A 23,959-nucleotide genomic window follows, 5' to 3' on the forward strand; every position below is an offset into this window, starting at 1 on the left:
CACCATTTTTTTTTTTAGGGACCACATCTCATTTGAAGTCATTTTGAGGGGTCTATATGATAGAAAATACCCAAGTGTGACACCATTCTAAAAACTACACCCCTCAAGGTGCTCAAAACCACATTCAAGAAGTTTATTAACCCTTCTGGTGCTTAACAGGAATTTTTTGAATGTTTAAATTTAACTTTTTTTCACACAAAATTTAATTCAGCTCCAATTTGTTTTATTTTACCAAGGGTAAAAGGAGAAAATGGACCCCAAACATTGTTGTACAATTTGTCCTGAGTACGCCAATACCCCACATGTGGGGGTAAACCACTGTTTGGGCGCATTGCACAGCTCGGAAGCGAAGGAGCAGAACCGTAATGCACCGTATAATGCAGAACCGTAAAAATAAAAAATCATATTTTTTCACAAAAATTATCTTTTCGCCCCCAATTTTTTATTTCTTTATCGCCTCTCATTGGGGGACACAGGAACCATGGGTGTATGCTGCTGCCACTAGGAGGCTGACACTATGCAAATAAAAAAGTTAGCTCCTCCTCTGCAGTGTACACCCCACCGACTGGCATTAAACTCTTCAGTTTAGCTTAGTGTCAGTAGGAGGTGGACACGGGTCTTTCTTTAGACCCTTATCTACCTCAATGTGCGTCGTTTCTTTTCAGGTTTTTTCCGGATGGGATACAGGGTGAACAGTCACACCTGTAGTCCCTCAAGCGGACTATGAGTACGGCGTGTACTGCCACCCCGTATCCTCATAGATCCCTCAGCAGGACCAAGAGCCTGGCACACAAGCGTGCTCAGAAGTCCGGTCCTGGCCCGTCCCCCACCCACTCGCCCACCAGAGCCTGTCGGTCGGAGGAGACGAGGACGTCCATCAGCAGCTCCTATGGACGTCTGATACCTTCTCAAGGTTAGTAGCAGACGACGGGGGATTTTACTAGGTAAGTATTTCACGGGGCCTGCTTACGGCACACTCCTGCCTGCAGTTTTTCCTTCAGCGGTCGCTGGCTCCTAATTTAGGCCCCGGCCTTTCCCGGGGCCTACTTGCGGCGTACCAGCTGCCCTCAGCGTTCCCCCCTCAGCGTTCTATGCGGCGGCCTCTCCGGCGGCGCTCACCTCCACAGCCAGCTGGGGCCTATTCCGCCGATTCTTCTCTGGCGGCAGCGCTCCCTCCCTTATATGCGGCGGCTGCCGCGCCGCTCTGCCGGGCAGCGTCTGCGCCGCGGGGATCTTCCCTCCGGTCACTGGCTCCAAATTTAGGCCCCGGCTTTTCCGGGGCCTACTCCGGCGACTCTTCTCCGGCGGCAGCGCTCTCTTTCTTTCATGCGGCGGCTTCAGCGCCGCTCTGCCGGGCAGTGTCTTCGTCGCTCTGCCGGGCAGTGTCTGCGCCGCGGGGGTTCTTCTCAGCGGGCACCGGCTTCTAATTTACGCCCCGGCTTTTCCGGGGCCTACTTCCGGTGCCGCGCTCCGCCCACTTCCTTCTTCATCGGGCGGGCTTTTTCCCGCCCGACATACTGTGCCTGCTCATCGGCGCCCCCCTGTCTGGCTCCGCCCCCTTCCTCCAGGGACAGAGTCTGTGTGTGCTCACCGCTTCTTAGCTGCAGGAGCTCACGCAGCGCGCCCCACACCTTCGCCACTGCATCCTCCGTGGGCACAAAATCTGCACAGAATCCAGCACCTCAGGGCAGGAGTTCTCCTCCTCCGGCAAGTGGGACATCTTCCAGGACGGGTCCGTGAGTAGCTGCACTGCAGACTGACACCCCCCTCTGCCCCACTGTCCCCTAACCCACTGGCATCTTCAGAGGACCTCTCAAAATGTCTACCTCTAAAGGGGGCCGCTCTCGCCCCCCTACTTCTTCTTCTGCCTTAGTCACGTACTTTGCTTGTTCGTCCTGTAACAGCAAACTTCCCTCAGGTCAGTCCTCCCCGCTGTGTCAGTCCTGCAGCAACCCGATTGTTCCCACCGCCCAGGATCCCCCGGCTGTTCCGCCCGAGAGTGATCCCCCCATCCCAGGATGGGCCGCCTCTCTGTCACAATCGGTGGCCGATTTAACACGGGTATCTCAAACCCTGGTGTCCGCACTGGATCGGTTACCCCTGCAGACCCCGGCCGTAGCCAGCGGGTCACAGGTACCGCCGCCAGAGCTCTCCTTGATAAGCCACAAAAGGTCCAGACAGGAACGTCGGTCTGAGTCCTCTTCGCGCTCCATCTCGCCGCTCGGCCCTCCCCCGCGGTTGGTGTCCCACCGATCCTCCTCCCCTGAGTCAGGCGAGGCATTATCTGATGCGCCTTCGGAGGATACTTCGGAGCTGGATCCTAACCAAATCGCCACCATGAGTGAGACAGTCCAGAACCTCATTGGGGCAATAAACCAAACATGTGGCATCAAGGATCCCTCTACGGAACCCGCAGATCAGGCGGTTTCGTTTAGACGGGCCAAACCACCTTCAAAATTTTTCGCTCCTCATCCTGAATTCGAGGAAATCGTGTCCAGAGAGAGAGAGAACCCCACTAGGCGTTTTCAGAGGGGAAAACGCCTGGGTGTGTTATATCCTTTTCCTCCAGAACTTACCGCCAATTGGACGGCCTCTCCCTCGGTGGACCCCCCTGTTTCCAGGCTGTCCACCAACACGGTGCTTCCTCTGTCCGGCGGAGCATCTCTGAAGGATTCTAACGATAGAGTTATAGAATCCTTCGCGAAATCTGCTTTTGAAGCGGCTTCAGCGGCTCTATGTCCAGCTTTTGCGTCCACTTGGGCTTCAAAATCCATCTCAAAATGGGCCAAGGATCTTCGGCGAGGTATCCTGGATGGGGCGCCTCCCGCGCAATTAGCGGAACTTGCCAACCAGATTTCCCACGCTGGTGAATACCTGGTTTCCGCCTCCCTGGATGTCGCGTCTTGTGCGGCTCAAGCTTCCAGCAATGCCGTTGCCATCCGCCGGACCGTTTGGCTCAAGGCCTGGCAGGCGGACTTGTCATCCAAAAAGTCCCTCACTAGTCTGCCCTTCCAGGGCTCTCGCCTCTTTGGTTCCCAGCTGGACCAAATAATTAAGGACGCCACCGGGGGTACAAGTTCTCTTCTCCCCCAGGCCAAGCCTCGTCGCCCTCCTCCTAGACGACAGTTTCGTTCTTTTCGGCCTTTTCGTCGCTTCGCTGCGTCAAACTCCTTTTCCCAGCAGCAACAGAGGCCACAGGCACGTCAAGAGAAGAAGGCGGTGTCCTTTAGGCCCACTCCGTCCTGGCGTCCTCGTTTCTCCCAGGGTAGATCCTCCAGGCCCAGGACTGGAAGATCCACCTCGGCATGACTCTCGGCAAGACTCCAGCCCAACTCCCAGATTGGGTGGCCGTCTTCTCCTTTTCAGGGACGTCTGGATTTCCGCAGTAGAGGATGCATGGGTCAGGGAAGTTGTATCCTCGGGATACAAAATAGAATTCGCTTCCCGACCTCGGGATCGTTTCTTCCAATCCCGTCCTCCAAGAGACCCCGCTCTAGTTCCGGGCTTCTTCTCAGCCATCGCTTCTCTGCTCAAATCCGGGGTAATCGTTCCCGTCCCAGAAAAAGAACGCTTCACGGGTTTCTACTCGAATCTTGTTGTGGTACCGAAAAAAGACGGCAAAGTTCGCCCCATTCTGGACCTCAAATTGCTGAACAGGAGAGTTCGCCTGAGACACTTCAGGATGGAATCCCTTCGTTCAGTAATTGCTTCCATGGAGGCTCAGGAGTTTCTATGCTCAATAGATATCCAGGACGCCTACCTCCATGTCCCGATATTTCCCGGACATCACCGTTTCCTGCGCTTCGCAGTGCAACGAGATCATTTTCAGTTCGTCGCTCTGCCGTTCGGTCTTGCAACCGCGCCAAGAGTGTTCACAAAGATCATGGCGGCACTGATGGCCATCTTGAGAGTCAGAGGCTTGGTCCTATTTCCATATCTCGATGACATCCTCATCAAGGCTCCGTCCTTCGCTCAGGTCCACGAAAGCCTGTCCATTGTTCTCGACACCTTAGCCCGTTTCGGGTGGCTGGTAAACCGGAAGAAGTCCTGCCTTATTCCTTCTCAGCGCATCATCTTTCTGGGCATGCTTTTCGATACTCGTCAGAGCAGAGTCTTCCTTCCCACAGACAAGAGATCCTCTCTCTGTCGGGACATACGCTTGCTCCAGGGTCCTCGACCTCCCTCCCTCCGTTCGGCCATGAAGGTTCTGGGGAGGATGGTAGCTACATTGGAAGCGATTCCCTTCGCCCAATTCCATTCGCGACCCCTTCAGCAAGCCATTCTGTCTCAGTGGGACAGGTCGGTCTTCTTCCTGGATCGACCGATCAAACTCTCCTTTCGGGTCAGGCGGTCTCTCAACTGGTGGCTGACGTCACCTCTCATCTCCCAGGGCAGGTCCTTCCTTCCGGTTCACTGGCAGGTGGTGACAACGGACGCCAGCCTGCTCGGCTGGGGTGCGGTTTTTCGCCACCTGACGGTCCAGGGCCGCTGGTCGCTGCGGGAGTCATCTCTGCCGATGAACGTCCTCGAAATTCGGGCCATCTTCCTGTCCCTCCGCCACTGGGAAAGGATCCTCAGGGGCCTTCCAGTCCGGATCCAGACGGACAACGCCACGGCTGTGGCATATGTCAACCATCAGGGGGGGACTCGGAGCTCCTTGGCCCTTGCCGAGGTATCCAAGATCCTCCTTTGGGCAGAGGCAACGGTTCCGGTGATATCCGCGGTGCATATCCCCGGCGTGGAAAACTGGGCCGCCGACTTCCTCAGCCGCGAGGGCCTCGCGGCAGGGGAATGGTCCTTGCATCCGGAGGTCTTCCATCAGATTTGTCTTCGATGGGGAACTCCGGATGTGGATCTCACGGCGTCCCGAGTCAACAGGAAGGTTCCGCAGTTCGTCTCCAGGTCCCGCGATCCTCTCGCAGTGGGCGTCGATGCTCTGGCCATTCCTTGGTCACAGTTCGAGCTGCCCTACCTGTTCCCACCCCTTCCATTACTTCCCAAACTGTTGAAGAAGATCAAAGCGGAAGGGGTGCCGGTCATCCTGATCGCCCCGGATTGGCCCAGGAGAGCTTGGTTCGCGGAGCTCGTCAACCTTCTCGCGGACGCTCCCTGGCGCCTTCCAGACAGGCCCGATCTGCTGTCCCAGGGTCCGATCTGCCACCCGAATTCTCGGTCGCTCAGTTTAACGGCGTGGCTGTTGAGACCGCGGTTCTGAGAGCGTCCGGCCTTTCGGACCGGGTGATTCACACCATGATTCAGGCTCGGAAGCCTTCGTCTTCCAGGATCTACTACCGCACCTGGAAGGCCTACTTCCGGTGGTGCGAGTCCAACCGCGTTCCGCCTATGGTTTTTTCCCTGCCTTCTCTTTTGGCCTTCCTTCAGGCAGGACTGGATTCGGGCCTGGCTCTTAGTTCCCTGAAGGGTCAGGTCTCTGCGCTTTCCATCCTCTTTCAGAAGACCTTGGCCTCTCGGCCACAGGTTAAGACCTTCTTTCATGGGGTAGCCCACGCCGTCCCGCCGTACAGGGCCCCTGTGGAGGCATGGGACCTAAACCTGGTACTGGACGTTCTGAAGGTTTCTCCCTTTGAACCTCTTAGGGAGATTCCTCTATCAGTTTTATCATGGAAGGTAGCCTTTCTTGTGGCCATCACGTCCATTCGCCGCGTTTCCGAGCTGGTGGCCCTGTCTTGCCGTCCTCCGTTTTTGGTCATTCACCAGGACAAGGTGGTCTTCCGGCCCCCACCTTCTTTTCTTCCTAAGGTGGTTTCCACCTTCCACCTCAACGAGGACATCGTTCTACCTTCCTTTTGTCCAGCTCCGACTCATCCTCTGGAGCGATCATTGAACAAGCTGGATCTTGTCAGGGCTGTGAGGATCTATCTGGACAGAACGTCCACTTTCCGGAAGACGAATTTCTTTTTCGTCATTCCTGATGGCACGCGCAGAGGCCAGCCGGCTTCTAAAGCGACTATTGCTCGATGGATCAGAATGGCAATCTTGGAGGCTTACCGGGTCAAGAACAGAGTGCCCCCTCCTGGGATTAAGGCTCACTCTACCCAGGCAGTCGGCGCCTCCTGGGCGGTGCACCACAGGGCTTCCGCCCTACAGCTGTGCAAAGCGGCAACTTGGTCTTCCATCCACACGTTCGCCAAATTTTACAAGGTCCATACCTACGCATCGGCGGACGCCAGCCTAGGCAGAAGGATCCTGCAGGCGGCAGTGGTGAGTCCTCTGACCTGATGGAAGTCTGTTTTTCCCGCCCTTGGGACTGCTTTGGGACGTCCCATGGTTCCTGTGTCCCCCAATGAGAGGCGATAAAGAAAACAGGATTTTTGGTTGCTTACCGTAAAATCTGTTTCTTGAAGCCTCCATTGGGGGACACAGCTCCCTCCCAATGTTTTTTGTTATATGTTTTCTGACTGTTTTCACGTTTACAGTTCTCAAGTTTGTGGTTATGGTTTTTCAACCTTGTTCTTTCTCCTACTGCTTTCTCACTAACTGAAGAGTTTAATGCCAGTCGGTGGGGTGTACACTGCAGAGGAGGAGCTAACTTTTTTATTTGCATAGTGTCAGCCTCCTAGTGGCAGCAGCATACACCCATGGTTCCTGTGTCCCCCAATGGAGGCTTCAAGAAACAGATTTTACGGTAAGCAACCAAAAATCCTGTTTTTTCCAAGGGTAAGAGAAGAAATTGGACCCCAAAATTTGTTGTACAATTTGTCCTGAGTACGCTGATACCCCATATGTGGGGGTAAACCACTGTTTGGGCGGATGGGAGAGCTCGGAAGGGAAGGAGCGCCATTTGACTTTTCAATGCAAAATTGACAGGAATTGAGATGGGACGCCATGTTGCGTTTGGAGAGCCACTGATGTGCCTAAACATTGAAACCCCCCACAAGTGACACCATTTTGGAAAGTAGACCCCCTAAGGAACTTATCTAGAGGTGTGGTGAGCACTTTGACCCACCCAGTGCTTCACAGAAGTTTATAATGCAGAACCGTAAAAATAAAAAATCATATTTTTTCACAAAAATTATCTTTTCGCCCCCAATTTTTTATTTTTCCAAGGGTAAGAGAAGAAATTGGACCCCAAAAGTTGTTGTACAATTTGTCCTGAGTACGCTGATACCCCATATGTGGGGGTAAACCACTGTTTGGGCGGATGGGAGAGCTCGGAAAGGAAGGAGCGCCGTTTGACTTTTCAATGCAAAATTGACAGGAATTGAAATGAGACGCCATGTTGCGTTTGCAGAGCCCCTAATGTACCTAAATAGTAGAAACCCCTCACAAGTGACACCATTTTGGAAAGTAGACCCCCTAAGGAACTTATCTAGATGTGTGGTGAGCGCTTTGACCCACCAAGGGCTTCACAGAAGTTTATAATGGAGAGCCGTAAAAATAAAACAAAAATTTTTTCCCACAAAAATTATTTTTTAGCCCCCAGTTTTGTATTTTCCCGAGGGTAACAGGAGAAATTGGACCCCAAAATTTGTTGTCCAATTTGTCCTGAGTGCGCTGATACCCCATATGTGGGAGGGAACCACTGTTTGGGCGCATGGGAAGGAGCTCCATTTGGAATGCAGACTTAGATGGAATGGTCTGCAGGTGTCACATTGCATTTGCAGAGCCCCTAATGTACCTAAACAGTAGAAACCCCCCACAAGTGACACCATTTTGGAAACTAGACCCCCTAAGGAACTTATCTAGATGTGTTGTGAGAGCTTTGAACCCCCAAGTGTTTCACTACAGTTTGTAACGCAGAGCCGTAAAAATAAAAAATCTTTTTTTTCCCACAAAAATTATTTTTTAGCCCCCAGTTTTGTATTTTCCCAAGGGTAACAGGAGAAATTGGACCCCAACAGTTGTTGTCCTATTTGTCCTGAGTACGCTGATACCCCATATGTTGGGGTAAACCCCTGTTTGGGCACACGGGAGAGCTCTGAAGGGAAGAAGCACTGTTTTACTTTTTCAACGCAGAATTGGCTGGAATTGAGATCGGACGCCATGTCGCTTTTGGAGAGCCCCTGATGTGCCTAAACAGTGGAAACCCCCCAATTATAACTGAAACCCTAATCCAAACACTCCCCTAACCCTAATTCCAACGGTAACCCTAACCATACCTCTAACCCTGACACACCCCTAACCCTAATCCCAACCCTATTCCCAACTGTAAATGTAATCTAAACCCTAACTGTAACTTTAGCCCCAACCCAAACTGTAGCCCTAGCCCTAACCCTAACCCTAGCCCTAACCCTAACCCTAACCCTAGCCCTAATGGGAAAATGGAAATAAATACATTTTTTTAATTTTTCCCTAACTAAGGGGGTGATGAAGGGGGGTTTGATTTACTTTTATAGTGGTTTTTTTAGCGGATTTTTATGATTGGCAGCCGTCACACACTGAAAGACGCTTTTTATTGCAAAAAATATTTTTTGCGTTAACACATTTTGAGAGCTATAATTTTTCCATATTTTGGTCCACATAGTCATGTGAGGTCTTGTTTTTTGCGGGACGAGTTGACGTTTTTATTGGTAACGTGACATTTTTTGATCGCTTTTTATTCCGATTTTTGTGAGGCAGAATGACCAAAAACCAGCTATTCATGAATTTCTTTTGGGGGAGGCGTTTATACCGTAACGCGTTTGGTAAAATTGATAAAGCAGTTTTATTCTTCGGGTCAGTACGATTACAGCGACACCTCATTTATATCATTTTTTTATGTTTTGGCGCTTTTATACGATAAAAACTATTTTATAGAAAAAATAATTATTTTGGCATCGCTTTATTCTCAGGACTATAACTTTTTTATTTTTTTGCTGATGATGCTGTATGGCGGCTCGTTTTTTGCGGGACAAGATGACGCTTTCAGCGGTACCATGGTTATTTACATCTGTCCTTTTGATCGCGTGTTATTCCACTTTTTGTTCGGCGGTATGATAAGAAAGCGTTGTTTTTTGCCTCGTTTTTTTTTTTTTTTTACGGTGTTTACTGGAGGGGTTAACTAGTGGGCCAGTTTTATAGGTCGGGCCGTTACGGACGCGGCGATAATAAATATATGTACTTTTATTGTTTTTTTTTTATTTATTTAGATAAAGAAATGTATTTATGGGAATAATATTTTTTTTTTCTTTTCATTATTTAGGATTTTTTTTTTTTCTTTTTTCTTTTTTTTACACATTTGGAAAATTTTTTTTTTTAACTTTTTTACTTTGTCCCAGGGGGGGACATCACAGATCAATGATCTGACAGTTTGCACAGCACTCTGTCAGATCACTGATCTGACTTGCAGCGCTGCAGGCTTCACAGTGCCTGCTCTGAGCAGGCTCTGTGAAGCCACCTCCCTCCCTGCAGGACCCGGATCCGCGGCCATCTTGGATCCGGGTCTGGAGCAGGCAGGGAGGGAGGTAAGACCCTCGCAGCAACGCGATCACATCGCGTTGCTGCGGGGGGCTCAGGGAAGCCCGCAGGGAGTCCCCTCCCTGTGCAATGCTTCCCTGCACCGCCGGCACATCGTGATCATCTTTGATCGCGGTGTGCCAGGGGTTAATGTGCCGGGGGCGGTCCGTGACCGCTCCTGGCACATAGTGCCGGATGTCAGCTGCGATAGGCAGCTGACACCCGGCCGCGCTCCCCCCGTGAGCGCCGCCAATCGCGCTGGACGTACTATCCCGTCCGTGGTCATAGGGGCCCACCCCACCTCGACTGGATAGTACGTCCGATGTCAGAAAGGGGTTAATGATCTCCTACTGCTTATACACTGAACCGGGTCTCTGGAAGCCAGCATGACGGTGTATACTGCAGGGGAGGAGCTAACTTTTTTTGTCTCAACTTAGTGTCAGCCTCCTAGCGGCAGCAGCATAACACCCATGGTTCTGTGTTCCCCAATGAGTGGCTCGGAGAAAAGGATTTTACTGTGAGTACACATAAATCCCTATTTTCTGGCCACGGCCATATCGTAATAAAATGTAAAAAGAGACAAGGAAACATCGTATCTACCCCAAAATGGTATCAATAAAAACAGCAGCTCGGCACGCAAAAAATAAGCCCCGGATCTCAAAAATTAAAAGCATTACTGGTCTTGGTAATTGGCGACAAAGGCAATTTGAAGATCTCAGGGGTAGCACTGTTTTTGAGAGGAAATAAATATCCAAACCATATGAAAAGCTACATGTTATATGACATGTATAATATTACACTATAATACAATTTTTCACCTCTTTAATATTTGTAGATCTACCGTATATACTCGAGTATAAGCCGAGATTTTCAGCCCAAATTTTTGGGCTGAAAGTGCCCCTCTCGGCTTATACTCGAGTCAAGGTGGGTGGCAGGGTCGGCGGGAGAGGGCGCTGAGGCATACTTACCTGCTTCCAGCGATCCTGACGCTCCCCCTGCCGTCCCACGGACTTCTGTGCTGCAGCTCTTCCCCTCTTCAGCGGTCACGTGGGACCGCTCATTAGAGAAATGAATAGGCGGCTCCACCTCCCATAGCGGTGGAGCCGCCTATTCATTTCTCTAATCAGCGGTGCCAGTGACCGCTGATAGAGGAAGAAGCTGCAGCACCGAAGACAGCTGTACGGGGGAAGGAGCCGGACGCCGGGAGCAGGTAAGTATGTCATATTTACCTGTCCCCGTTCCAGCCGCCGGGCGCCGCTCCATCTTCCCGGCGCCGCTCCATCTTCCTGGCGTCGCTCCGCTCTGACTGTTCAGGTCAGAGGGCGCGATGACGCATATAGTGTGCGCGGCGCCCTCTGCCTGATCAGTCAGTGCAGAGAGACGCCGGGACCGGACGCTGGGAGCTGCAAGCAAGAGAGGTTAGTATGGCTTTTTTTTTTTTTTTAATGCAGCGGCAGCAGTGGCACAGATTTATGTGGCGCATCTATGGGGAAATATGAACGGTGCAGAGCACTATATGGCACAGCTATGGGGCAGTATGAACGGTGCAGAGCACTATATGGTACAGCTATGGGGCAGTATGAACGGTGCAGAGCACTATATGGCACAGCTATGGGGCAGTATGAACGGTGCAGAGCACTATATGGCACAGCTATGGGGAAGTATGAACGGTGCAGAGCACTATATGGCACAGCTATGGGGCAGTATGAACGGTGCAGAGCACTATATGGCACATCTATGGGGAAATATGAACGGTGCAGAGCACTATATGGGGCACAGCTATGGGGCAATATGAACGGTGCAGAGCACTATATGGCACAGCTATGGGGAAATATGAACGGTGCAGAGCACTATATGGCAGCTATGGGGCAGTATGAACGGTGCAGAGTACTATATGGTACAGCTATTGGGCAGTATGAACGGTGCAGAGCACTATATGGTACAGCTATGGGGCAGTATGAACGGTGCAGAGCACTATATGGCACAGCTATGGGGCAGTATGAACGGTGCAGAGAATATAGGGCACAGCTATGGGGCAGTATGAACTGTGCAGAGCACTATATGGTACAGCTATGGGGCAGTATGAACGGTGCAGAGCACTATATTGTACAGCTATGGGGCAATAATGAACATGCAGAGCACTATATGGTACAGCTATGGGGCAATAATGAACATGCAGAGCACTATAAGGCACAGCTATGGGGTAGTATGAACGGTGCAGAGCACTATATGGCACAGCTATGGGGCAGTATGAACGGTGCAGAGCACTATATGGTACAGCTATGGGGCAGTATGAACGGTGCAGAGCACTATATGGCACAGCTATGGGGCAGTATGAACGGTGCAGAGCACTATATGGTACAGCTATGGGGCAATAATGAACATGCAGAGCACTATATGGTACAGCTATGGGGCAATAATGAACATGCAGAGCACTATATGGCACAGCTATGGGGCAGTATGAACGGTGCAGAGCACTATATGGCACAGCTATGGGGTAGTATGAACGGTGCAGAGCACTATATGGCACAGCTATGGGGCAGTATGAACGGTGCAGAGCACTATATGGTACAGCTATGGGGCAGTATGAACAGTGCAGAGCACTATATAGCACAGCTATGGGGTAGTATGAACGGTGCAGAGCACTATATGGCACAGCTATGGGGCAGTATGAACGGTGCAGAGCACTATATGGCACAGCTATGGGGCAGTATGAACAGTGCAGAGCACTATATGGCACAGCTATGGGGCAGTATGAACGGTGCAGAGCACTATATGGCACAGCTATGGGGCAGTATGAACAGTGCAGAGCACTATATGGCACAGCTATGGGGCAGTATGAACGGTGCAGAGCACTATATGGCACAGCTATGGGGAAATAATGATCTATTTTTATTTTTGAAATTCACCGGTAAATGCTGCATTTCCACCCTAGGCTTATACTCAAGTCAATAAGTTTTCCCAGTTTTTTGTGGCAAAATTAGGGGGGTCGGCTTATACTCGAGTATATACGGTAATTGGCTATTCATCCTAGAGTATTTGAGAAAATGCTGATAACTACATGTAAACAAAAAAAAACGTTTTAATTTCAGGCTGTCCTCAATGCAGCTGGGACGCTGTCTCGCATTTCTCCAGACCAAGTTCTTCCTAGGCTGATAGGTGTAATAACTGACTCGCTGCAGAATCCAGCCCTGTGTCAAGTTACCAGAGAAGAGTATGCGATCATGCTGACCCCGGAAGGAGAGCTGTATGATAAATCTATTTTACATAGGTAATTATCACTTGGTGGAAGAATAGTGGTTTAACCCTCTAGTCAACCCCAGCTAATAAAGTCCTGCGGAGGGGGATAGTCTGGACTGGTCACTTTAAATATGCTTCCATTTCTGTTAGCATTATTGTATAGAGACTGCTGCCTGACCTAAGGGATAATTTGTAATGACCCGATTGGAGAGTTTGTCCTGTAGGCACAGCCTTCTGTAACGTATAATTACATATGAAATGCTGTGGCTTTGCTAGTTTGATATGTAACTTTTCTAAAGGTTTTTTTTATTTTTGTTTTGTTAGTGCTCAACAGGATAGTCTTAAAAAGGCAAATATGAAGAGAGAGAATAAAGCGTATTCTTTCAAGGAGCAAATAATTGAGCTGGAGCTGAAAGAGGTATATACTTTGTCAATTTTTTTATGCTGTGAATTTTACTACTGAATTTAGTGAGTGGAAAATATACACCATGTTACAGTATGAACAAAATTAGCAAAAGTTACCAAATCTCATCCACATGCTTCGGCATATCAATTTACGCAGCAAATTTCCACCACGGCTTTCACCCTTACCAAGGCATAGGGTGAAACCTGCAGTAAATTTGCATTAAAATTTTCAAGTGGGGTACCACAAGTCTCTGTCTTAGCCCCAGAGTTGTTCAACAGTTTTATAAATGATCTAGATAAGGGAACTTCAAGGGTACCGTCACACAGTGGCACTTTTGTCGCTACGACGGTACGATTCGTGACGTTCCAGCGATATCCATACGATATCGTTGTGTCTGACACACTACTGCGATCAGGGATCCTGCTGAGAATCGTACGTCGTAGCAGATCGTTTGGAACATTCTTTCGTCGCTGGATCTCCCGCTGTCATCGCTAGATCGGTGTGTGTGACACCGATCCAGCGATGCGTTCGCTTGTAACCAGGGTAAACATCAGGTTACTAAGCGCAGGGCCGCGCTTAGTAACCCGATGTTTACCCTGGTTACCAGGTAAATGTAAAAAAAAAAAAAAACAGTACATACTTACATTCCGGTGTCCGTCAGGTCCCTTGTCGTCTGCTTCCCGCACTCACTGACTGCCGGCCGTAAAGTGAAAGCAGAGCACAGCGGTGACGTCACCGTTGTGCTGTGCTTTCACTTTACGGCCGGCAGTCAGTGAGTGCGGGAAGCAGACGGCAAGGGACAGACACCGGAATGTAAGTATGTACTGTTTGTTTTTTTTTACGCTGGTAACCAGGGTAAACATCGGGTTACTAAGCGCGGTCCTGCGCTTAGTAACCCAATGTTTACCCTGGTTACCCGGGGACCTCGGCATCGTTGGTCGCTGGAGAGCTGTCTGTGTGACAGCTCTCCAGCGACCACACTACGACTTACCAACGATCACGGCCAGGTCGTATCGCTGGTTGTGATCTTTGGTAAATCGTATAGTGTGACGGTACCCTAAGGCAGCTAATCAAATTAGCAGATTATGCAAAGCTAACCGAGTGTCTTCGGCGTGCTCGAATAACGTGTTCGAGGCCCTGCTCCTGCATGTATCGTGGCTGTTCGACAGTTGCGAGACATGCAGGCGTGGGGACTCAAACATTTTCTTCGAGCATGCTGAATACACTCGGTTGGCACCTGAGCATGCTTGGATAACACCTTATCCGAGCACACAAACTCATCACTAATATCTAAAACTGGAGAAGACAGAAAGGATTCGGAAGGATCTAGGTAAGCTTGAGCAATTGGCTGTGACTTATAGAATGGTATTTAACAGGGAGAAATGCAAGATTCTACATCTGGGCAATAAAAATGAAAAGGAAAAATGAGAGGAATAGAACTAACCAACAGTACGTGTGGAAAAAGACTTGGGTATACTAATAGGTCACAGACAGCACATGAGTCAACAGCGTGATGCAGCAGCAAAAAAGGCAAACGCAGTTCTGGGATGTATTAAGAGAAGCACAGAGTCTAGGTCACGTGAAGTAATTATTCCACTCTACTCCTCCTTGGTCAGGCCTCATCTGGAGTACTGTGTTAATTTCTGTGCACCACATTTAAAAAAATCGGAAAACAGGACAAAGTTCAGAGAATAGCTACCAGGATGGTGCTCAAACTGCAAACTGGAACGGTTAAAGGATCTGGGAATGTTTAGCTTGCAAAAAAGAAGGCTAAGTTGAGACTTAATAGCTGTCTACAAATACAGGTCCTTCTCAAAAAATTAGCATATAGTGTTAAATTTCATTATTTACCATAATGTAATGATTACAATTAAACTTTCATATATTATAGATTCATTATCCACCAACTGAAATTTGTCAGGTCTTTTATTGTTTTAATACTGATGATTTTGGCATACAACTCCTGATAACCCAAAAAACCTGTCTCAATAAATTAGCATATTTCACCCATCCAATCAAATAAAAGTGTTTTTTAATAACAAACAAAAAATCCAACAAATAATAATGTTCAGTTATGCACTCAATACTTGGTCGGGAATCCTTTGGCAGAAATGACTGCTTCAATGCGGCGTGGCATGGAGGCAATCAGCCTGTGACACTGCTGAGATGTTATGGAGGCCCAGGATGCTTCAATAGCGGCCTTAAGCTCATCCAGAGTGTTGGGTCTTGCGTTTCTCAACTTTCTCTTCACAATATCCCACAGATTCTCTATGGGGTTCAGGTCAGGAGAGTTGGCAGGCCAATTGAGCACAGTAATACCATGGTCAGTAAACCATTTACCAGTGGTTTTGGCACTGTGAGCAGGTGCCAGGTCGTGCTGAAAAATGAAATCTTCATCTCCATAAAGCATTTCAGCCGATGGAAGCATGAAGTGCTCCAAAATCTCCTGATAGCTAGCTGCATTGACCCTGCCCTTGATGAAACACAGTGGACCAACACCAGCAGCTGACATGGCACCCCACACCATCACTGACTGTGGGTACTTGACACTGGACTTCAGGCATTTTGGCATTTCGTTCTCCCCAGTCTTCCTCCAGACTCTGGCACCTTGATTTCCGAATGACATGCAAAATTTGCTTTCATCAGAAAAAAGTACTTGGGACCACTTAGCAACAGTCCAGTGCTGCTTCTCTGTAGCCCAGGTCAGGCGCCTCTGCCGCTGTTTATGGTTCAAAAGTGGCTTTACCTGGGGAATGCGGCACCTGTAGCCCATTTCCTGCACACGCCTGTGCACGGTGGCTCTGGATGTTTCCACACCAGACTCAGTCCACTGCTTCCTCAGGTTCCCCAAGGTCTGGAATCGGTCCTTCTCCACAATCTTCCTCAGGGTCCGGTCTCCTCTTCTCGTTGTACAGCGTTTTCTGCCACATTGTTTCCTTCCAACAGACTTACCATTGAGGTGCCTTGATACAGCACTCTGGGAACAGCCTTGCTTGAGGGTGTCAATGATGGCCTTCTTGACATCTGTCAGGTCGCTAGTCTTACCCATGATGGGGGTTTTGAGTAATGAACCAGGCAGGGAGTTTATAAAAGCCTCAGGTATCTTTTGCATGTGTTTAGAGTTAATTAGTTGATTCAGAAGATTAGGGTAATAGGTCGTTTAGAGAACCTTTTCTTGATATGCTAATTTATTGAGACAGGTTTTTTGGGTTATCAGGAGTTGTATGCCAAAATCATCAGTATTAAAACAATAAAAGACCTGACAAATTTCAGTTGGTGGATAATGAATCTATAATATATGAAAGTTTAATTGTAATCATTACATTATGGTAAATAATGAAATTTAACACTATATGCTAATTTTTTGAGAAGGACCTGTATCTAAATGGATGTCAATGTAGAGGGATCATTTTTATTCTGATTTGCACATGGAAACACAAGAAGCAATGGAATGAAACTGGAAGGGAGAAGATACAGATTAAATATTAGAAAAAAAATTTTGACAGTAAGGGTAGGGTGATAATGAGTGGAAAAGGCTGCCACGAGAGGTGGTGAGTTCTCCTTCAATGGAAATCTTCAGTCAGAGGCTGGACAGCCATTGTCTGGTATGATTTAGTGAATCTTCGATGGAGCAGAGGGGGTTGGACACGATGTCCTTGGAGGTCCCTTCCAACTCTCACATTCTTTGGAAGCTGCAAAACATGCAAATGTAGGTGAAAATTTTGCAGCCTTCCAGGCTTTGTGGTATGTTTCTTGAGACATACAGTTTGTCTTCTTCCACAGTTCCATCGCTTCTCAATCTCTGCCCACAATCTGTGCACAGGCAGAATAGGAGCATAACAACAAATGTCAGGAAAAAAAGTGTATTTACTATAGGGTCATCAAATATCAAAATCATCAAAAACCTTAAAAATTATCAATTTTATTAGTTATACCGTATATACTCAAGTATAAGCCACAAAAAACTGGGAAAACTTATTGACTGGAGTATAAGCCTAGGGTGGGAAATGCAGCAGCTACTGTAAATTTCAAAAATAAAAGTAGATACCAATAAAAGTAAAATTGAGACGTCAGTAGGTTAAGTGTTTTTGAATATCCATATTGAATCAAGAGCCACATAAGATGCTCCATATAAAAATATGCCCCATACAATGCTGCATAAAAGGTTAATTATGACCCCATAAGATGCTCCATAGAATATTATGCCCCATATAATGCTGCACAAAGGTTGATGGCCCCATAAGATGCTCAATAGAATAATATGCCCCATATGCTGCTCCATAAAGGTTGATGACCCCATAAGATGCTCAATAGAATATTATGCCCCATATAATGCTGCACAAAGGTTGTTGGCCCCATAAGATGCTCCATAGAATATTATGCCCCATATAATGCTGCACAAAGGTTGATAGCCCCATAAGAAGCTCCATACAATAATATGCCCCGTATGCCTCTGCTGCGATTAAAAAAAAAAACAACAACATACTCACCTCTCGTTGCTGGGAGCTGGGTGCCGGTGTTGCCGCTGGCTCATCCCGCCGGCGCTTGCTTCCAGGTCTCTGCAGTGACTATTCAGGCACAGGGTGCGCACTAACCATGTCATGGCGCCCTCTGTCCTGAACGGCACAGCCAGAGGGCGCTGAAGACCGAGCACGGCGGTGGATCGGGGACAGGTGAATATCGCATGGCTCACCCTCCCCCGTCATACTCACCCCCTCCTGGCGCCGTCTCTCTGTATGTCCCTGCTTCTCCTATGTTCTCCGGTAGCTTGTTCCTGTGTTCAGCGGTCACATTGTACCGCTCATTAAAGTAATGAATATGCACTCCACGCCTATAGGTGTGGAGACGCGTCCATATTCATTACTTTAATGAGCGGTACCACTTGACCGCTGAACACAGGAAGAGCTGCGGACGCCAGAGACCATCGGAGAAGCAGGGAAGTGCAGAGACCGCTCCGAGAGTAGGTGAGTATGATGTTACAGCTGCCGCTCCCCCTCCCCCGCTAACCCCCTGGGACAATCACTCGAGTATAAGCCAAGAGGGGCACTTTTAGCCTAAAAAAATGGACTGAAAATCTCGGCTTATACTCGAGTATATACAGTACTTAAAAATGGAATAGAAAACCACTACAATGTTTCTGTTTCTTTTCACTTTCACCCCCATACTACTTTCCTTCTTTCAATCTCCTGCAATCCCTCCACCTAGTAAACAACTTGTCATTTCTCCCTCCATACTCCCCAGCCATCTCACCTTCTCCTCAGAACTGTTCCTCCACATACAATCCTTTTTCTCCAGACACATACTGCCACATCATGTCCTATCCTGTTCCCACCTTCTAATGCTCTGTCTGCTACTCCTCATCACTGGTGACGTATCCCCAAATCCTGGCCCTCCTCAACACATCCTCACACTCATTTCTAACCCCCTGCCACGATCCTCTAGACGTTTTCCCAACCATGATAACCTCATACCCATTCATCCAACCCCCGGTCCCCCTACCTGGAGCACTATGGAACGCACGCTCTGTCTGCAACAATCTGCCATTTATCCATGACCTCTTTATCACCAGCAAACTCTCCTTCCTTGGCATCACTGAAATCTGGCATGCACATGGGTATTACCCATGGATTTAGCAGTGCATCTTAATAATGCCTATTAAACATCAAAGAAAAATCTATATACTGGGCTGTAGCTTGCCCTCTATGATTTTTTCCAGAAGAATGATAAAGTGCCAGTGGCTTGATAAAGTGCCAGTGCTTTTACAGGTGGGTGAACCAAAATATCAGAGCAGCAAAATGTTCGCCTAAAGTCAGGTGTCTAAGCATGATTAAGTGACATTACATGATAACGCAACCAAGTATCTATGTCTTTTGCATGATAGTACAAGATAACTGGTGTTTGCTTATATCAAATGCTTCAAACAATAAAATAGTTCTATTCCATACATTGGTTGTTAACCGGAAAAAGAAGGCAGCTTAACTAAACATTGTTTTCCAGGTGAAAATAGATGAATAAAGTGTCCGTCTTGGATTAATTTCCATTTTTAAGTATCTCTAATAAAATTGATAATTTTTAAGGTTTTTGATGATTTTCTTAATAACAAATGTCTATAACAGCAGCAACAAATCAAGTGTTTCCATTTTTTTTTTAAATTTCCTTTTATGTTTGTGTACATAGTGCTGATTATTGATTGTGGATTGCATTATTCAGCCAATCTTCTTGCACTGCAAGGTCTCTTTTACGATGTGATCTTAAATGCAAATTTTTCTCCTACACCTCATTGGGGGACACAGGTCCATAGGTGTTATGCTGCTGCCACTAGGAGGGCACTAAGTGAATATAGAAAAGATAGCTCCTCCCCTGCAGTATACACTCTCCTGCTGGCTCCAAGTGAACCAGTTCTTGCTAAGTGTCTGGAGGAGGCACTTGGGTCTGCTTTCAAACCCCACCGTTTTTATTTTATTTTTTATTCTATTTTTTCCTTAATGGAGTGAATGGGGGTGACTGATCCTTTCTAGATTCCGATCTCCCCCGAACCATCAACAGGCAAGAATACGGATCGTCCCTCCCCGTACCCTTTCCTGCACCGTTGGATGCCAGCCCTGAGCTCACCTTACGGGCGATGGTTCCTTCGCGTTCTGATCTCCCCCCTCTATAGCAAGCGACCACATGGAGTAGCCCTCCATTTACCTCTCCTGGAGCCAGGTGCATAGCCGGACATAATGTTTATGGCGTCCATGCAGCCCCCCACTGCATCACCACTGTTATAGCGGATGATGGAAGGTGGCAGAGGCTCTCCACCCCCTCCCTGACTAAGGCGACGGTGGATTGAGCACTGGCCCACCGCATCTACCGTGAATACACCTGCGGGGCCGAGGTGCTGGGAGGTCCTGGTCACTGGGATAAGGGAGGTCCGCATATACCTTAAAGCCCGGGTGCGTGGGTCATGTCGGTCCGCACAAATAGCGGCCGTGGCACTGCAAGCCGCAACCGCCAGCTTAAAATTTAGCCCCCGGCTTTTCTCCCGTTTAGGCCGGAACGTTGGCTCCGCCCACCAGCAGTTGCCACCGCCCACTCTCTCTGGCGCTTCTCGTTCTGCGAGAAGCGCCTTCTCTTCCTGATCTTGGCAGCCATCTTTGGACACCCACAGGGCTGATGCTGCAGCGCTGCTCCAGCGTTTTCAATCACAGCTCCAGGGATTAGTGATTTCTGTGGACACATTGCGGACCTCCCCCGGTGACTCAAGATACAGGACCTGGGTAAGCTACAGAAACATAGCTTAACCCTTCCCCTGCTAGTAAGCGCTCTCCTCAAGGCTACACTATGTCTCAATCAAAGCCTAACAAAAGGTCTGGGAAAACCCACACTTTTTTTTTTGCTGCTTGTACCGCTTGTAAGGAATCTCTTCCCTGGGGTCACAATACTGCGTTATGCTCAGCTTGTGAACCGGTGGCTGCTCAGGAACCACCTGTTACTGATACTGAACCCAGTGAGCCTAGTCCCCCTGAGTGGGCTACCTCCCTTACCTGGTCTATGGCATCCCTGGCCAAAGCGTTAGGCTCGTTCCGAGACCCTTCCTCTAACCAGGGCACCTTTACGGATAACGCTTCCGGCAATCAGAACCCCTTGTACACTAGGGGTCGTACCTTACCAAGGAGCTCTCGCTCTACCAGGAAAAGGACTCATGCCTTGTCCCCAGCCCATCACCGGATGAGAGTTCCATTTCTCGCTCCCCCTCCCTTGGGGCTAGTAGAGAACCTGGCTCAGAGGAGGATTCTGACACGTCCCAAGATCAGGAATTTCAACACGAACAGGAGACTCTCGACTCTCTCATTGAGTCAATAAACAAGGCCCTGAAGCTAGATGAGGAACCTTTATCCAAAACGGATCACACTGTGTCCTTTAAGAGGACCAAGCAGGCTCACAGAGTGTTCACCAATCATCCCGAATTTAAGGAAATCGTTGAATCTCATAGGATTCGTCCAGATAAACGCTTCACAGGGCAAATGCCCATGCTGTCAAAATATCCCTTTGCTCCTGATCTAAGAAAAGATTGTTCACAGTCTCTTCTGATAGATCCTCCAGTATCGCACCTAGCTACTAAATCTATTTTATCCTCTTCGGAGGGCGCCTCGATTAAAGACCCCACCGATTGTCAGATCGACAATATGGCTCGTTCAGCTTTTGAAGCCTCAGCAGCCGTACGCTTCCCATCTTTTGCGGCTACGTGGGTGGCTAAGGATATGACCCTTTGGGCTAAGGTCTTGCCTTCAGCTGTTCTGGATACCAATCTTCCCCCTGAGGTAGCAGGCCTCGCTACTCAGATAGCCAGAGCTGGGGATTTTCTAGTCACCGCGTCTCTGGATGCCGCTGACTGCGCTTCTCAAGCAGCAGCAAACGCCATCACCATTCGGAGGTCTTTATGGCTCAGGGACTGGCGCGCGGATTCTGCTTCCAAAAAGTCATTGACTTCTTTACCATATCAGAGCAGTCGCCTTTTTGGCGAAATATTCGATCAATTAATTTCCGACGCCACTGGAGAGAACAGTAAATTTCTCCCACAACAGATACTCTTTTTGAACCAGCAACAGCAGGCTCGGTCCCGATTTTTTTTTTTTTTTTTCTTTTTTCGTTCCAACTCAAATTGGTCTTCTACTTTCACATCTTCTGGACCCGACCGGGCACAACGTAGGGGTAGAGGTCCCCAGACCTCTTACAAACCTTCCCCTTCATGGAGAGGCAGGCATAGGCAGTCAGGATCCAGGGGTCCAGACCGGGCAGATCTCCCCACAATGACTCCTGGTGGTATCCGGAGAACACCCTCAAAGTAGGCGGCCGCCTGCTTTCCTTCTCCGACACATGGCTCTTGGTCGTTCACGACGAATGGGTCGGTGACCTAGTGTCCTCCGGATAAAAGATAGAATTCTTCTCTCTTTCGCCAAATCGTTTTTTCCTGTCTTCTTCTCCCAGGGCAAAGGCATCAGAGTTCTTTCAAGCCATAAACTCTCCAAAAGAAGACTGGATTATTATCCCGGTCCCTCAAAGCAGCCTTCCAGGCTTTGTGGTATGTTTCTTGAGACATACAGTTTGTCTTCTTCCACAGTTCCATCGCTTCTCAATCTCTGCCCACAATCTGTGCACAGGCAGAATAGGAGCATAACAACAAATGTCAGGAAAAAAAGTGTATTTACTATAGGGTCATCAAATATCAAAATCATCAAAAACCTTAAAAATTATCAATTTTATTAGTTATACCGTATATACTCAAGTATAAGCCACAAAAAACTGGGAAAACTTATTGACTGGAGTATAAGCCTAGGGTGGGAAATGCAGCAGCTACTGTAAATTTCAAAAATAAAAGTAGATACCAATAAAAGTAAAATTGAGACGTCAGTAGGTTAAGTGTTTTTGAATATCCATATTGAATCAAGAGCCACATAAGATGCTCCATATAAAAATATGCCCCATACAATGCTGCATAAAAGGTTAATTATGACCCCATAAGATGCTCCATAGAATATTATGCCCCATATAATGCTGCACAAAGGTTGATGGCCCCATAAGATGCTCAATAGAATAATATGCCCCATATGCTGCTCCATAAAGGTTGATGACCCCATAAGATGCTCAATAGAATATTATGCCCCATATAATGCTGCACAAAGGTTGTTGGCCCCATAAGATGCTCCATAGAATATTATGCCCCATATAATGCTGCACAAAGGTTGATAGCCCCATAAGAAGCTCCATACAATAATATGCCCCGTATGCCTCTGCTGCGATTAAAAAAAAAAACAACAACATACTCACCTCTCGTTGCTGGGAGCTGGGTGCCGGTGTTGCCGCTGGCTCATCCCGCCGGCGCTTGCTTCCAGGTCTCTGCAGTGACTATTCAGGCACAGGGTGCGCACTAACCATGTCATGGCGCCCTCTGTCCTGAACGGCACAGCCAGAGGGCGCTGAAGACCGAGCACGGCGGTGGATCGGGGACAGGTGAATATCGCATGGCTCACCCTCCCCCATCATACTCACCCCCTCCTGGCGCCGTCTCTCTGTATGTCCCTGCTTCTCCTATGTTCTCCGGTAGCTTGTTCCTGTGTTCAGTGGTCACATTGTACCGCTCATTAAAGTAATGAATATGCACTCCACGCCTATAGGTGTGGAGACGCGTCCATATTCATTACTTTAATGAGCGGTACCACTTGACCGCTGAACACAGGAAGAGCTGCGGACGCCAGAGACCATCGGAGAAGCAGGGAAGTGCAGAGACCGCTCCGAGAGTAGGTGAGTATGATGTTACAGCTGCCGCTCCCCCTCCCCCGCTAACCCCCTGGGACAATCACTCGAGTATAAGCCAAGAGGGGCACTTTTAGCCTAAAAAAATGGACTGAAAATCTCGGCTTATACTCGAGTATATACAGTACTTAAAAATGGAATAGAAAACCACTACAATGTTTCTGTTTCTTTTCACTTTCACCCCCATACTACTTTCCTTCTTTCAATCTCCTGCAATCCCTCCACCTAGTAAACAACTTGTCATTTCTCCCTCCATACTCCCCAGCCATCTCACCTTCTCCTCAGAACTGTTCCTCCACATACAATCCTTTTTCTCCAGACACATACTGCCACATCATGTCCTATCCTGTTCCCACCTTCTAATGCTCTGTCTGCTACTCCTCATCACTGGTGACGTATCCCCAAATCCTGGCCCTCCTCAACACATCCTCACACTCATTTCTAACCCCCTGCCACGATCCTCTAGACGTTTTCCCAACCATGATAACCTCATACCCATTCATCCAACCCCCGGTCCCCCTACCTGGAGCACTATGGAACGCACGCTCTGTCTGCAACAATCTGCCATTTATCCATGACCTCTTTATCACCAGCAAACTCTCCTTCCTTGGCATCACTGAA

General features: G+C 48.4%; 1 protein-coding gene across 1 annotated transcript in view; it reads left to right on the forward strand.

Moving 5' to 3' along the window:
- Positions 1-23,959, forward strand: part of GCN1 (GCN1 activator of EIF2AK4) — a 144,090-nt gene that overhangs the window by 51,840 nt on the left and 68,291 nt on the right. Inside the window, exons 21-22 of the mRNA XM_069758364.1 lie at positions 12,489-12,667; positions 12,961-13,054. Coding sequence (XP_069614465.1) covers positions 12,489-12,667; positions 12,961-13,054 — 273 coding nt within the window. The remainder of the gene's footprint in view (positions 1-12,488; positions 12,668-12,960; positions 13,055-23,959) is intronic.

The sequence above is a fragment of the Ranitomeya imitator genome, chromosome 1 (assembly GCF_032444005.1).
Source record: "Ranitomeya imitator isolate aRanImi1 chromosome 1, aRanImi1.pri, whole genome shotgun sequence".
NCBI classification, from domain to species: Eukaryota; Metazoa; Chordata; class Amphibia; order Anura; family Dendrobatidae; genus Ranitomeya; species Ranitomeya imitator.